The 16,881-nt window shown below is 32.6% G+C and overlaps 1 protein-coding gene across 1 annotated transcript; it reads right to left on the bottom strand.

Annotated features, from left to right (window-relative positions):
* Nucleotides 1–471: 471 nt before the first annotated feature.
* On the bottom strand, nucleotides 472–14,272 carry LOC130805725 (uncharacterized). The gene is made up of 18 exons (XM_057670510.1): nucleotides 13,621–14,272; nucleotides 13,275–13,358; nucleotides 12,456–12,660; nucleotides 12,244–12,352; nucleotides 9,709–9,801; nucleotides 9,546–9,627; nucleotides 9,184–9,243; nucleotides 9,051–9,103; nucleotides 7,327–7,493; nucleotides 5,777–5,990; nucleotides 3,705–3,762; nucleotides 3,561–3,617; nucleotides 3,236–3,481; nucleotides 1,946–2,010; nucleotides 1,795–1,851; nucleotides 1,616–1,709; nucleotides 1,094–1,234; nucleotides 472–915 (listed from the first exon to the last, which is right to left on the bottom strand). Exons 1-18 carry the CDS (start codon nucleotides 14,071–14,073, stop codon nucleotides 829–831), a joined length of 2,325 nt encoding a protein of 774 aa, XP_057526493.1. The 5' UTR covers nucleotides 14,074–14,272; the 3' UTR covers nucleotides 472–828.
* Nucleotides 14,273–16,881: the final 2,609 nt, after the last annotated feature.

Here is a 16,881-nt window from a genome sequence, read left to right as displayed (position 1 = left end):
GTCTACAAGGTGGAAATTAAATGGATAGAAGGCAAGTACAAGCGTCATAAATACGATCACTTGAATGATGAATATAAACGATACTAGTAGATACTCCCTATAGAGGCTAGTAGATACTCCCTATAGAGGTATTAGGATCCTCTCTATTACTTTTCTCTATTACTCATATTAGGATTTTGACACCTATTTTAAATAAAAAAAACTAAATGTTTAAATCCCTCATTTTAACCTCCATCAAACAATTCTAGCCACTAGATTGAATAATGGAGAGGATCCTAACTCCTCATAGAGACATACCCTCGTGAACAGACATGGGTTTGAGAATTTCTCTCGCAATAAATGGTCGGTGATGAGTAAAAAAATTTCAGGAGGAAGTCCTGATGGCTCACACGAACCAGAAAAATCATACAATCAGTCGGATCGAAACATACCACGTAAAAAAGCACCAAATGCAGCATTACGCAACGGAAATCCAGTTGACAAGGAAGCCATCACAAAAGTTTACTATCAAAAGAAACTAAAAATCTACTATGTACAAATATATGTGGCAGTTTGCAAAACTGCCTTTCAAAAGTTGCTGCAAGTTTTACACGAAAACGCCTTTAGGAGCTTCGCCGCGGAAAAAATGTAATCCTATATCTTTCTGAAACTAGCTAGTTGCTACTTGCTAGTGCATATATTTCGGTTCTACTGTTCTAACTGATTGTAGTTTCAATCTTCCCAATTCTTGGGGTCTAATTTGCCTGTGCAAAGTCAAAACTATACAATGTATACAAAAATATCCACCAAAAGTTCGATTTTGATCCTCGAGCAGCCTTTCTCGAAAGATCAAGTTTGAGAACTAGGGACCAGCTTATGCAGCATAGATGTTCCGTCAAAATTCATCACAGTGTAACGCTTACTCAAATCAGCAAACTGTATGAAAACAAGCAAAAGGTAAGATTGTTTTGAATGAAAAATAACATGGGACAAAATATAGCCGGTGTATATACTGGTGGAGTGGCAGTTACGGCATTTTTACTCTAGGCGTTGAAGTTAAAACATTATTTACGGATGGGTGAGACTTGAGAGTATCAATTTTTAGGAACCTAACCTCCACTTTTGGTATCTCATTGAAACCAAATTTGTTCATCCACAGCGATGTCGTCTCCTCAGCAGCTGGCAGTAGAATTTTCTTTACACCCAGCTCTTCGAACAATGTCTCCATACAAGAATATAGACATTGGAAATAGCCCTACAAAATTGAGAAAAAAATAATTCACCACACAAGTACATAGGCAATCAACATCCTCCTCCCACATTTAAAATCCGTACAGTTCAGTGATCGTTTGTTTCCTCTTCATAAGTCATCTTTATACATCACAAGCCCCATTATACTTATGCCAGTCATACATTCAATAAGGTGGCATGTCAAAATATCATGAAGAGATAAGGTCATAAGATCTTGGCAAAATACACAATTTATGCTTGATTTATATCATGTGCACTATGTATTTATCTGAAGTTACACATGACGTTTGCTACCAAAGGTTAATCGGAAAAAAATGCTTTGTTAGTTATTAACAAGGATAAGGTTGGGTACATCAGACATTTCAACAGAGAATAGCGTCCTCACCTTTCCTTCACTATTTTTACTTGTTGCGACCAAAGGAACTTCAACAACCTCCTTTCCAAATACACGAAAAACAGCAGACGAGACAATTTTGGAGCTGCAGAAAAAGGCAATAAGAGATTTAATAAAAGAAAAACATCTAAAGGGCTAATCACAAAAAAAAAGAGAAAAAAAATACTCACTCCACACTAATCACTGCACAACACATGCCTCTCAACTCTTTATCCTTCAGATTTCTCCTGCAGCAACAGAAGCAAGTTGCAAGACTGATTTTTTTTTTTTTTTTTCATTTTGAGAAAAAAGAGAAGCCAAAGAGAAGGTAATCTTACTCACCCATATACCATGTGTGGGATAAGATCTTGCTTTAATTCACCATAGCAGATTGGGTCGAATTGCTCCTGAGATACATACAATGAAACAGCTATTATAGTTCTATTATACGCCATTGTTTTGGTAGATGAGACCAATGAGGGTGTAAATACTAAGTTCAAACAACGGAGACAAGAGTAAGAGTCACGAGGGTTTAAATTAAGTCAGAGTAAGACAAAGTACATGAAAGTGTCACTTTAGCATAAATGAAATAAGTAGAGACATTTTAAAGTTGAAGAGGAAAAAACCGCTCCAAATGGATGCTCAAATAACGTCGGGGATACGAACAAAATGTAACGCATAGAATTAAGTGTGGGTATTAAAAATGGGAGCAGCTACTGGGATATAATGTGATCGAGGTGTGCCCCTATAGCTAGATGGCAAGTTTTCGAACAACTATTAGACCAGCGCTACTATATGGATTGGAATATTAGGCTTTTAGAAAGGATCATAGTAGGAAGATGGGAGTAGCGGAGATGCAAAACCTTCGGTGGATGAGTGGGCATACCTTAAGGGGATAAAATTCGAAACAAAGATATAAGGGTCTAGGGGTTGCAAATTTTGAGGAAAAGATGAAAGCGAATCGTTTGGGATGGTATGGGCATGTGCAAAGACGGGGTATTAACGACCAGATAAGGAAGATAGAAAGTTAAACTTGAGGGACTTAATAAGAGGGTAGGGAAGGCCGAAGATGATTTGGAGAGCAAGGCTAAAAAAGGATATTAAGGATTGAGACTTACAGGTTGAGATGGTTGAAAATCGAAACAAATGTAAAAAAAAAAAAAAAGAATCCATATAGACGACCATTAGATATGATATTTTGGTTCATGTAGCCAACCCCAATCTTTTGGGATTAAAGTTGTGGCATTATTGTACCTCTAGAAGCATAAGTCAGACATAACCACAGAAGAAAACATTAAGGAAAAAGCTATAAGGTGCAAATGTCAAAGATCACATAGAAACATATTAACAAGCCAAATTAGAAAGCAGACAAGCAAATGGATCTAGATGTTTTATGATAAAGCAAATGGAAACTACATGTTTTATGATATATTTGTTTCAAGTGCTCACATATAAATTAGATGTATTGTAACAAATGGAAATTAGATGGCTATGATATATTTGTTTCAAGTGCTTACATATAAGTATGTATCATTTAGACGTTTGACAAGTTGAGAAAACAAAGGAAAGAGCAGATAAGTGCTAAAACGATTTAAAAGAAAGAACAAGGGAAGACAAGGAGACAAAACTCACATGGAATACAGAAACAGCCTTTGCAAGTTGTGCTCGTATCTCATCAACATAAGACTTCTTACCATTCAAAACCCTCCATCTTACATCAAGATGGACTCCACTTGAACCTTTTTCTATGAGCTTTTTCTTTAATCTATCAATGAGATAATCTGGCAACGTTTTCTCCCCCTCTTTCATCAACTCTTTAAGAGAATAATTGATCCTTTCACAAGCTGAGCAACAAAACCAATCCCCTACTGGCAACTCCTGCAATAGAAAGATAACTTAAAAAGCTAGACAGCCTTCAGAGTTCTGCTAAGGCAATAAAGAAAGGTATGGTTTAGACCTTTAAATTTTGCATCTTTTGCTCCCTCATACACCCTACATGATACTCTTTTTCACACTGTAGAAAACACATTCAGTGAACATTAAGTCCATAAATATCGCAAACTGCATAAAGAAATTTATTCATGGAGCAAGATGTATATACCTGATCACATATAATGACTGTGCGAGGTCCAAATCCAGATTTGCAATAATCTTGGACTCTGCAAACCATAACAAGGCAAAACCATGGACATAATTTACATTCATCTGTATTTGTAACATACGATGTTCCATACAATGTTATTGATTATGATGGCATGATTTACATAACTAGAGGAATTAACTAGAATGAACTAATCAATAAAAAAGCATCATATATATCAGCCTTAGATCAATTTTTTTTTTCAGTTTCTACCAATGTATTAAAAGGCGGAAGGTGTTCTAAGGCAATTGGGGGTCATACAAGTTAGGTGCTCTCGTCTAATCTAATTGAAGCAAAATGGTTAAAATTATTTAATAGTGTCTAGAAAGAAGTTGAGGACATGAAATCATTGCAGCCATCACCAGATCCAAAACATCTCAATAGGGCATTTCTAAGAATTAGAACAGGCTGCAGTTTGAGCCTCAGACCTCAGTGTCCAGCTGCCTATTTTATACATTGCTAAACTCATAATGACTTGCCACAATCGGCAATATCATCAATTGCAGCTCCTATTTGTAATATATTTCATACATCATATGTACCACATAGAACTAAATTTATCAAAAATTATGATTATAACCCATGTTTCTCATACTTCATAGAATAGATTTTCTAAGTTCTAGATCAGTATTAAAGAAAAGCAAATAAAGTATAATCTTTTTTAGTGACGATCCCTCACACTGACTTGTTTAAGTTAATGTCACCACACCATATTGTTGAGATTAAAGCTTCAGCATTGTTGTTGCTTCTTTGACTTGAGTACGTGAGCCCAAGTCAAGTGCATAAATAACCAAGTGCCCAACTTGGCGATTATGTGTAAAACTTTCATAAGTTTGGTTCAAAATAGTGTTAATTATCCGTACCATGTCGAAAAGTCGAAGGACCGTCACAAGTACTTGAGATGAAATAAAGAGTCCAAATAAAGTAGTAATTTAAACCAACACCAAAACCAACAATAACAGACATTGTGGCGTGGCCAATGGACCCAGCCCTAAACCAAACTTAAACCGGCCCGGTAAAACAACTACACCGGTTTGCCATCCAAAAAACAGTTTAGAAACGGTCGATCCGATTTAGGGTCACTATAGTTTTAGAAAGACTACCTCAGTCCATATATATTTTTTAAAAAAAACGCCTAATTCCAGAGTAGAAAATTACATAAATCCAATTCCCAAATGTTGTTAGTTTCAGTGCTAGAAAAAAACTCAATTCTCGTGTATAAATTTTACAAGTCAAAATAAAACAAGTACCCAAATCTAAGCACACTAACTTGGATAGGGGATGTGAAAATCAGGAACTTTTTTCAGATTAATTATTATAATTTGGGGTTAAAAGAGACCTCAAAATATTATGGAGTTGTTGCATTCTTGCTATTCTTTGGGCAATATGGATCGAAAGAAACAAACGAATTAAAATGATTGTTTGAGGACTTTACTTTAGATGATTTAAGTAGGAGTAAATCGCAGATTTTATTGTATTTAGTAGTGATTATCGTGGGGATTCCTTATCCCTATTTTTGTATTCTTACTTTTTATTAATCAAATTAAATTAAAATTTTCTTTACCAAAAAAAACATTGACAGAATTGGAAGGGACAACCATGAAAATAAGGAGAGAAAATTTCTGGATCTGAGAGAAGGAACCAGGGGACAAAGGAGAGAGAAAAAAGTAACAAGATGAGGACTGAAATGGCAGGGTAGATAGTAGGGTTTATAGTATACAGGTTTTTTCTCTTTTAAAATATTTTTTAAGTATAAAAAATAAAAGCTGGACAGTCTTGAATTGGAACCAGCGTGGCCGGATTCCAGGGACATGTTTAGTTGAGTTGGCCAGGAACCAGTCCTCATGGCCACCTCTAGGTATCAGCATTTTTTTTTTCAAAAATCAACATCAGGCAGTTCATATTTAAAATGAAGCAGCATATGTAAGAGCATTTTACAACTATCCACGCAGCTATACATATTTGAACAATTAAAAGTGAAAATGATAGCAAAAAAACCATCAAGGCTATAAATTGAAGGCCCCATGATTTACCTGCAGATAGCACACCCACCAACATCTTGAGTATCAGAGATTTTAACGATTCGAATACACCGATTGGTTATCTGTTCTATCGAATCAACTCCTGGAACTCGGCCTGCAGCTATTGCATTAGGATTGCGCTCAGCAAACTTTTCCCTCTGAAAATTATCCTCACAGTACTTGCAATACCATTTATTTGGAGGAATCTCCGATATTGAGATGCATTCTGAGTAAATGAACACAGAGAAGCACCAGTCAGGCATAAAGTTCTAAAGAACGCAGACAAATGCACCAAACATGATCCGAAAGATTCAAAGACCAAAATTTTAACTATATGCCTGAAAGTTACAACAAAAATTGATTAACTTAAAAACACACAAGATAGAATCTGAGAGTTCTGTATTCAAATAATTTGTGAAAATTAAGTAGCAGAAGTGAACATATGCAACACAAATGTGAAGGAAAAGAACAGCACAAACCCCCCCCCCCCCCCCCAAATAGTTGCATTATTACATATGGATATATCTTTCAATAACTCGGAGAGTTCGCGAACCGGTAATGAAGGTAGAAAGTTGAAACTTGGGGGTCTAAAAAGTGAGAGAGGATGGCCAAAGATGGCCAAAAGGTAAGGGGTGAAAAAGAATATGAAGGATCTACATTTATAGACTGAGATGGTAGATAATTGAAATGAATGGAGAAAGAAAGTTAATGTGGACCAGCACGGACTAGTTTGTTGGTTCATGTAGCCGACCCAATATTTTGGGACTAAGGCTTTGGCCTTCGTATTTCTGTTGTCAGTCCCTCTAACATTTCAATTATTTTCACAAAACAGGACATAGCAAAACTTTCATGAAGGGGGTAGTTCTCTCTAATTTTAATTGCAACATTAACCATAAGTATTTTTAGACTAGAAGTCTGCTCCAGTGCTGCTTACGAAGTTATCCACATCATAAAATTACAAGTGGAATTTCAAAAGATATGACAGAAAAAAGAAATCTCAAAAGCCGAAAGAGCTACTGTAATATTCATAATGTTTCCTTTAAACACAAGAAAGCTACTAGCAATTACCATAAAATATAGAGCCTCAGTCTCTGCCAGACCCTTACGAATTAAACATCTTAAATTTAAGAGGATTGCATTTTCCTCAAAGATATCATATACTCCTTATAGCAACGATAGAGATATTTTAATTTTGCTATAAGATTACTACAAAACATTATTGTCTACCAGAGCCCACAGAAACACACGGTTTATATTTTGAGCTGAGACCTCTCTAATTCCTCAAAAAAAATTGTATTAGATCAATCAACAAATTAGAATTTAAACTCATAGATGCTACACAACTCATCACAATTTCACAAAAAAACTCTTATAGTTCCCTTCATCAGTATATTCCTACTCATTAACTTTGCCTTATTATGTTAAACTACTAAAAAATGCACCCAAGCGACAGAAATAAAAGTATAAAACTCCGGTAGACAATTTTCATAGGTGAGTAACAAGACAAGCATGTAGCATTTTACATTTAAGCAACATCAGGGTATTAGACACACACAACACACCTAAATGAAAAGATCTTGGACAGCCATCACAGCATAAAAGATCCCCAGGATCATGGCAAACACTGCACAGATCGTCATTCTCATCTGTAGAGAACTGGCTTGTTCTTGATATAGTGAGTGACAGTTCATGCAGAGATACACCATTGGAAGTGTATATATTGTCGTAACTGTCAGAAAATTTGAAGACCATCAGCATAAGTAAAATGAATCAATGATGCTACAAGTACTAATATAGGTTGAAAACTTTGTGTGCCTTGTATATACTTTCCTAGTATGTACAGAAAATTGATTTACTGAGCTGTACTAGAATATTTTACACCATAAGTAAAAAAAAGCTTAAAACTCGGATTAACCACCACAGCAGCAAGCATGCCTTTAAAGATTCTGATTCAAACTCGAAACTCCTTCTAAGGCTAATCATATTATCCAAAAGATCATAATTAATTGCTAACTAAAAATAACCAAGTACTTTGGGCTCACTTGGTAGAAAATCCACCCTAAACTTGGTCAAGAGTTCGAAATTCAAATGCCACCTAGTGAGGATACTTGGAAGAAATTTCTTTAATCACCTTTCAGAGTCCTCGGTCAACCAATCTAGCCAATGGAAGGTGATTATGAGACCACATATGATAATGGAGACCTTGAGGCCGTAGCAATATATCCCATGCGATGGTGGTTCCCGTCTTACCCTTTAGACTCACTTGGTTGTATGGAGTGTGGGTTTCAGCTATTTGGCTTGAGGTTTACCACTCAGCTATATTGGTAGGTTCCTCATAAATAAATAAAAATTACATTTATGTATACTTAATACCCCTGAGTCTGTTTTCAATGGAGCAAAAAATTTGTAGTTCTTTGGTTTCAAATTTTTAAGGAATATATAAAAATACATATTTAAATCAATCTTCATTCATTACCCATTGCCATTGTCATTAAGTGAATCCCATCTAGGTAGAGTTTCAAGGGGTCGTATATCCACAACCTTACCCTTGTTTTTTAATCAACACTGGATAAAAAAAATTCATATACAACTTTACAAAAATTATAAATGAACACGATTCGATAAGTCGTTTTATCATGACTTTCCATTAAACACCATTAATTATTTGCGCTCATTTTTAAATGAAGTTACTGATTACATTTGTATTCAATAGTCAATCAAAAACAACCTCTTTGTTATTACCAGTGTGAGGTTATGCACATTCAAACTCACCTAAAAGGGAGCCAATTTGGCATTGAAGTAATGGCATGTTGTCGTTGTTGTACATTAAAGTTTACTCCTAACAAGTGAAATGCAATGACGACTTTTCAATACAAAATAAACAGTTCATAGTTAAAGTTAAAAAAAAAGGTTTGTCACTATCAGCATGAAAGTTATTCAGCACTTCATGCATGAAATAAAATCATTTTTTGAAGCTTTGATTATAAATGGACAATGGTTAAATGACTCATTAAATTATGTGCACTTTTTATTTATGTGAAGTCTTCTAGCCCAGGGTTGTTTTTATTTATGTTTGTTGTCAAGGGTTAATTGTAAACAAACTTTGTTTGTAATTACAAGGATATAGTTGCAAATATTAACCCTCAAAATCTCGCCTAAGTGGAAGCCACTATATGGCATTAGGGTAATAAAATGGAATAAAACGCAATAGTACTGTTAATAGAAAGCATATGAACAACGCACAGAAATTATGGAAAAAAGTAAATTCATAATTATATAAACTCACGGCTTCCTGCGGAATGGAAAACCAGCATGTGCCTCAAATTGAGAGGGGCTGACCTGTCCATTGTTTACAAAGTATATTAAGTACCCATGAAGGATTCCAATTACATCAACTTACACCAGCTTAACAATTTTACCTCTGACTTGCAGCAGTAACAGTAAATTCCAGAACCCTGCTTGTAGCCAGACAAAAGCTTCTGTTGAAAGAAGGATAAGGATTCAGAAAACTTTAGCATAATTACAGAAACACAAGATGCATATCAACATAAAGGCCCTGATCGATTAATAAAAAATTTGCAATACTATATACCATAAGAACAATATTGCTAATGCTATCACTATTTGTACTTGTATAGTTAAACTTCTAATAATTCCATTACCAGTCTAGCACACATTATAAAACTCATGGAGTGGATTTACTAAAAGGTAGTCACAAATGTTCCACTATTCTGAAACAATTATTCTATAGAACCATAAGGCTGATCAACACCATCCGGACCTTTCCATGACCATAGTATCCCAACTCTGTACCATCAGGCAGAATATCATCCTGAAAAACCAATTTATGCAACCGCAGGTCCCTGGAAAAAAGCAACAAAAATTGTGAACTACAGATTAATAACTCAAAAGACTTGGCAATTCACAAAACTGAAAACACTCACTTAAGTGTAACCTTGCCCTGACTTTTGGCAGATTGCAAGCAACTTTTTGAAGAATTTGCGTACGATTTTCCTAAAGAAACAAGATCACTGGATCTGAAACATTAATTAGGTACTTCAGCATACTAAAACAAGCATATCTGAGTTTTGAAATAGAAGAAATATGAAATCACGGGTAATCGACTCAAAATTATTTTAATGAATTCTATTCATACAATAGCTGCAAGACAGGAAAACTATAGGTAACAGATACATATCCACAGCACATAGGGAAAATCATTGATATTCATAGCTCTGTACAATGGTAGTTGATAACCATACAGAAGTAGAGCTATGAAATGTAAAGACTACAGATGGTAGTAGTGCAAAACTTATAAGAATCTTCTGGCACATCAACAGCTCACCAAGGACATGAACCTTACAAAAACACTCCATGTTGCTAGTATAAGATGCCCAGAAACAACTGGTCAAGAACTTTTGTGCACTATCTGAAGAGCAAAACCAAAGCGGTGAAGTGAGAGGGTCAAGAATGGGAGGTCACTTACTACCTTTATTGTGTTCAGTAAAGATTATTGTTTCTAATTTATGTGTTAATGTGTTATGATCTCATTTTCTCAATTACCCCCAAAGGCCCAAACACATAAATTGTAGCATTATTTCTAGGGACAAGGATGATTTTTCATCGAGCATAAAAACTGGAATAACTAAAAGATAACTTATAATATTGTTTACTTGTATTAATACGTGAATACTCAGGTGATATCGAAGGCCATAACCACATCGAGTTTGGGTCGTTGTTCACTATAAACCAAGGTATACATTCCCATTTAAATATGTATTTGATGACAACATGTATATACATGCTATAGGAAGTCTAAATAGTATACAAAATTGATGAAAATAGAAATGGTTTCGCTAAGAAAACAACACAGCAAACCTGTCCAGTGTGCACTGAACAGGCGCTGCATAACAACCCATTTAGGGCTCGATTTTTGCTTCTTTCCTACTGTTAATAATATCTGATATTTTTTTACATGTATTAGTTGTGTGTTAAGTCTAGTTTGAAGGGTAAGGACTAGTTTTGGAAATCAAGACCTTTATGACAATGTTTTAATCATGTTTGATAAGAAGTGGGAGTTGTAGTTTGTACCTGTGCAAGTCACATATAAACGAAACTTGAGTATCTGGTTTGGAAATATTATTTACTACTGGACTTTTGTGTTAACTTGTAATAAGTATTAAGTTATTAATTATGCATAGAGGGTATATCTTGGAAATAGGATTAGTGGGATATGATATCATTAAGTTACGCAGTTTATACTAAATTAAAAAAAGCTGTATTAGTTAAATTAAGAAATCTTATATGCTCTTATGGATGGAATTTTTTGTTTTGACTACCAAATAATATATATGTGCATGCTAATATATTAAAAATTTAAGCTTTACTTACAATAAAGGGCCTCGTATTAAGAATCCTAACCTCACAAATGTGTCCTAGACTCCTACTTTGTTTTAATAATATGAAAAAAGTTTTTTAAAAAAAGGTAAATAACGAACTCAATAAAAATTATAAATTATGTAAGTAAATAACCATAAGTTAATCACTTGATTTTATCAACAAGATGAGCAACTAAATCAGGGTAACCATAAGCTGATTTTATCAAGTAGAACTAGGAGCTTATTTCAAGAATATCAAAGAACCTCAATGACAAAAATTCCCTACTGGATGAGCATGGTTCATTGATAAAACCAGTAAGATCACACTAAGACCTTGCTGTTACCAAACAAATCATAAAATATGGAGTGAAGAGATCCAGTATATTAAAAGTGCAATACTCAAATGAGACAAGATGAGAAACCATATATAGTGGCTCAGCAAACAATCTGGTTTTAGTGTTTAAAGCCATACTCATAAATAAAGAATTGGAAACAAATTCAGCCATCTTCATATATGAAAAAAATCATATAAAGAAATAAGTAAGAACCGGGTGATACCAGAGTGAAGAACTAAGAGATGTTAGGTTTCACCAGCATGGGAAACAAATGCCAATTACCATCATATAAAGAATCTAATCGTAATAATGTAAACAATAACATTCAATTCCAAAACCAACCTCAATACAATGTTCTCAAATCTCAACAATTAAGCACAACTTTTGCTATAAAAAAAAATCATGAGGCCAGTGTCTCCCCACTTCTTAGTAACCAAGTGCACAAATTTTACAATGCAATACCAAAGACTGCATATGGTTTAATAAATATGCAGACACATAACGAAGAACCTCGAACACAAAATTACAGCCTTATTTTTAATTCAAAAACAGTGAAAGTTCTGCTAACATACACTGGAGGAAGCCCGATATTTAAAATTAATTTTATTAGTCAACACACTATCTTCGAAATAAGCTTGCATCAAGAAAGCAACAAAAAAATAGTAAAATGAAAGAGGAAATAAAGAAGTTTACACACTACACTAAGCAGAACAATATAAAAAAATTCGAAGTCATGTTCCAAAGAAAATGCTTCCATACGGCATACCTTTCACAATTCTCAGTCCTTCGAAATGGGGGTGTATGAGAGGCTTCCAATTCCGAGCATGAACAGAAAACCTGTGTCTTCCTCCCAATACTAGCATCAGATGTAGGCTCTGAATGTGAAAAAAGTCCAACTTCTATCAAATTATCTGAATTAATGTTCATAAAAAAAAATAGCTAATAAGTAATTTTTATCCAACAAATCTATGTTTCTACCTTTGCATTCAACACAAAATGAGGATTCCTTCTCATTTGGAGAGCCAATGGCATTTAAAATTATGAACTCTAAACACTTAAGATTGGAATTCTTGCAAGCAGAAATAACATCCCGAAGGGTCCTTCCGTTCTCCAAATATATGTAATCTGCTGGACGTTTATTCGAACTACCCGCATGCAATTCAAACTGATTAGGTGTCACAACCTGCCATAATAAGCACAAGACGAAAAAATTAACAAGAAATCAAAAAACCCATAAGATGAGCAAATTGCAAAAAGAAACAGAACAATAAATAGAGCAATGCTAACAACACCATCCACAGCTAGGTTCCCACAAGTTGAGCTCTATGTTTATTTAAACTCTTCCTTTAACCTCAAGTACCGAAGTCGACTCGAATCCATAACACTAATATGATATGAAAATTAATACCACAATTTGGCCAAAATTATAAAAATACTCCCAAAATGGGCACTTGGGCCCATACCAGAATCCAACACAAATACCCAAATCCATATAACATAGCTTGGGTATACCAAGCAATTAACAGAAATAACTGAAAAAGTGTCACTATCTTCATTCACTTCCAGCTTTCCTGGTTCCTACTATATAAAATTTCAATACCACAGTCAACAATCATAAATTCCTTCCATGTTCAAAATAAAATATACTTAATTATTCAACTCACTTAAAATATCAAATATACTTAAATATTCACAAGCAACAATCATAAATTCCTTCCATTAAAATAAACAAAAATTTTCCTACACATCCAAACAATACTCTTTAACATACGAAGTAAAGTGATAAAAACAACTTACTTGATCACCCTTGCATTCGTCACAGAAACACAGTACTCCACACCCTCTTATTATTCCAGCAAGCCCTTTATCTGTTGGCACTTTCTGTCAAATTCCCACCAAAAATAAATTAAACCCATTTCAATTCAAATATGAATAAAACAGAAGCATAAATTTATCAACCCATTTCAAGCATTCAAAATGCTTTTTTTTTTTTGTAGGTTTTTGGTTTTCCATTATGATGGATTATAGGATGTTTAATAAGCGTAAGTTTGGGTACATATGATCACAAACCCTAGGTGGGAGCCACATACTTAGCATCAGGATTCAGGGTAATGGAATTTTATTTGTTATTTTGGTATTGTACCTTACATCCGCGAATATACCTAACCGAAACTCCCTCCAAAAACCCAGTTTCTAGAAGCTCCTTCAATCTAGTAGGAACTTTCTTCACATCATCTTCAACAACAATAGGGTCATCTTCATTTCCACCCACATTATCATTCTCTTTCCTTTGACTTTCCACAGTGTGTTGACGATTACTCTCCTCATCAATTGTCAAATCCACAATATCACTCTTCTGTTCATCCTCACTCTCCACTAATTGATGAGGAGACATAAAAACTTGATTACTCTTTCTCATCTTTTTCATTGCCGAAAACTCGTTCAACTCAGTGATTGGACTCTTTCGAATTCGGGTACGAGTGAGTAAACCAGCGACTTCGTTTTGGGATTTCAAAGCAAACTGAAACTCTCTCTTAAGCCCTGTTCTAATCTTCGATAATAGCACAAAATTTTCTTCTTCACCTTCAATCTCCATTGCAATATCAACTTAATTGATGATTTCAGACAACAATTCTCACAAACCCTAGAAATGAGGAGAGAATTTTTGTGGGTTTTTAGAATTAGAGAATGGGGAAAATGAAGAATTCTTGGGGAAGAAGGATAAACTTTAATGATTTGTTTCCTAAAAAAGGATTTTATGGGTTTTCTTGTTAGAGACCATATTAACCTCATATTGGAAATGTCCCATTTAATTTTGAAATATTTCTTTTTGAGACATCGCATTAAATAAAAAAAACTTTAACTTTTACAAATTAAAGATAAAAAAAATTAAAATGTAAATTTTTTATTTTGAAGCCGTCTCTTTAAGAGACAGTGCTCTCTCACAAGAATAACTATTTTGTATATTTGTCAACGTATTATTCTAATTTTACATATTTCTCGATGTAATATTTTAATTTTAAGTTTCTATAATTATGATTGTTTAAAAGTAATTAGAAAAAGTTAATAATAATAAAATTTACATTCAAATAAATCAAATAAATTTTCAATTACTTATTTTTTATCTTATATTCCACCGCCCCTTGAATTAGCATCATAGAAAATGTGAGTTGTTTTTAAAGAAAACTATATAGAAGTATTTGATAATAAATCAAGAGAGATTGAACTGTATGAATGAAAGTATTAAAAAAAAAAAGTTTAAATATAGTACAGATGAGATTAAAAGAAAATAGTGGGTTTATTTCCAAATAGAAATAACGCAAAATGAAAATAGACAATCCAAAATGCAAAATGATACTAAATGAGAGATATGAAAGAAGTATATTACAAATAAAAATACAAAGTAATAATATTTAATGAACATTGTCAAAAAAACAAATTGATTTTATAAGAGGGATGACTTGTTTAGCAAATGATTGTTATCTGAAGTTTTTGGCTAATTTGATCACCTTGAAATGTTAACCAATAAGCCAGTTGTTTAAACCAATTGTTATATAGATGCTGGGTAAAAATTATTTGTCAATTGATAGTTGTTTATTGTTTATATAGTGGACTAAAAGTCAAAATCCAATGAAATAAAAATATAAAAAGTCAGTTTCAATCGATTTAAAAGTCATTTATCAAATATTTTTATTGATTGTTTGACCAATAAAAAATCAAAAGTCAATTGTCAAACACTTTATAATTTTTCCAATTCACAAATTTTCAAATGATACAGTCTCACAGTTTTGAGTTAACCTAATATATAATTATTATCTTAAATAATCACTTTATGACCTTAAAGAGATTATTTAAAGTTTTAAAGTGATTGTTTCTTATAGTTTCAGAATAATTATTATAACTTTAAAGTAATAACTTACAACTTTAAGGTTATCAGTTAAAATCTTAAAGTTATTAATTAAAGAAAATGAATAATTATTACTATATAAATTTATCTCATAATAAGACGGTTTTATACAAAACTTATTATTTCCTTTTAATTTTTTAAGTTAATCACAAGAAAAATGTATAATTGTTTCCTTTTAATTTTTTATGTTAATTGTAAGAGAAATGTATTTATAGGTTGATGCTTAATTATGAGCTTTGAACCATTCATGCATTTAAGTGATTCAACTTAATGAAAAAATTACTTAATTATTCTACTTTGTTGATTGTTAATTTTATAGTTCCTCGTTATGAAATACATGTTACATTATGTTACATTAGGCTTATGAATGCTAATCATCTTATTAAATCGTTTAATCGTATATTTTCTTAATATTAAAATTTAATAACTTTTACTATGCATAATTTACCATATAAATAATCAAAATTATGCATTAAATTATATAAAAAATAAAATATAACAAATATAATGCCACCGATAATATATGGAAGCAAGTCTTTTGAGTTCTAATTAAATAGATATTTTGACGGACTTTAGTAATGTGTGGTACGCCGTACGTAGATGAAAATATTCAGGTTTGTCACGCTGACATGGTATGTAACGGAAATAGATACTACTTTTGTTGTTCATTTGAAATTGCCATTTATAAAAGTACATATTCCTAGGAAAAATATACTCCATCATATTTAATTTTTGGTTATTATTTATTTATTATTTTTAATTTATTTTTTATTCATAAGTTAAAATATAGTTAAGTGAGATCTTGTTTCATTCGTCTCAATGCAAATATTATTAATATTAATTTTTCATAATTTTTAATCATATATAATTAAAAATATTAAAAGTTAAAATATTATCTCGACAAGAGTGAAAAAAAGTAAATAGGACAAATAGGCTGAATAGAAGAGAGTATATCATTATTAAAAGCAATTTCAAATCGACTAAACACAATTCCTTCTGTTCATTTAAGTTTGCTATTAAACGTCATATTTCTACTCCTAACATATTATTATCAATAGTTAATTCAAAAAGATAAAAAATACATATATTTATTCATTATGTTACTTGTAAATTTCCTCATCAAACAAAACCTTTAGGAACTTAATCCTCATTACTTTGTCACTTGTCTAAGTCTAAAAAATAAATAGATATGGATTTGAGTTTGAGTTTAATTGTCTTTAAACTCATACCTATTCCAAACCCACCTTATACTCACACCCATCCTAAATTTTAACTCGTGTGTATAATCAATATTAACTTAATAAATATCAATTTTTCAATTAAAAAATATTATCAAATATTCAAAAATTGTTGTGTTAAAGTAGCACAGAGAAATGTTAAAAATTTGTTGGCCACAATACTGAGAATTTAAAAAAAAAAAATCCATATCTCACAATATTGATTAAATTTAATATCTTTCATAATAATTATTAAAAGTATATTATGAGATATTTACTT

Source organism: Amaranthus tricolor, chromosome 2 (assembly GCF_026212465.1).
Source record: "Amaranthus tricolor cultivar Red isolate AtriRed21 chromosome 2, ASM2621246v1, whole genome shotgun sequence".
In the NCBI taxonomy this organism is placed as follows: Eukaryota; Viridiplantae; Streptophyta; class Magnoliopsida; order Caryophyllales; family Amaranthaceae; genus Amaranthus; species Amaranthus tricolor.
This window is presented reverse-complemented; position numbering and strand designations above follow the sequence as displayed.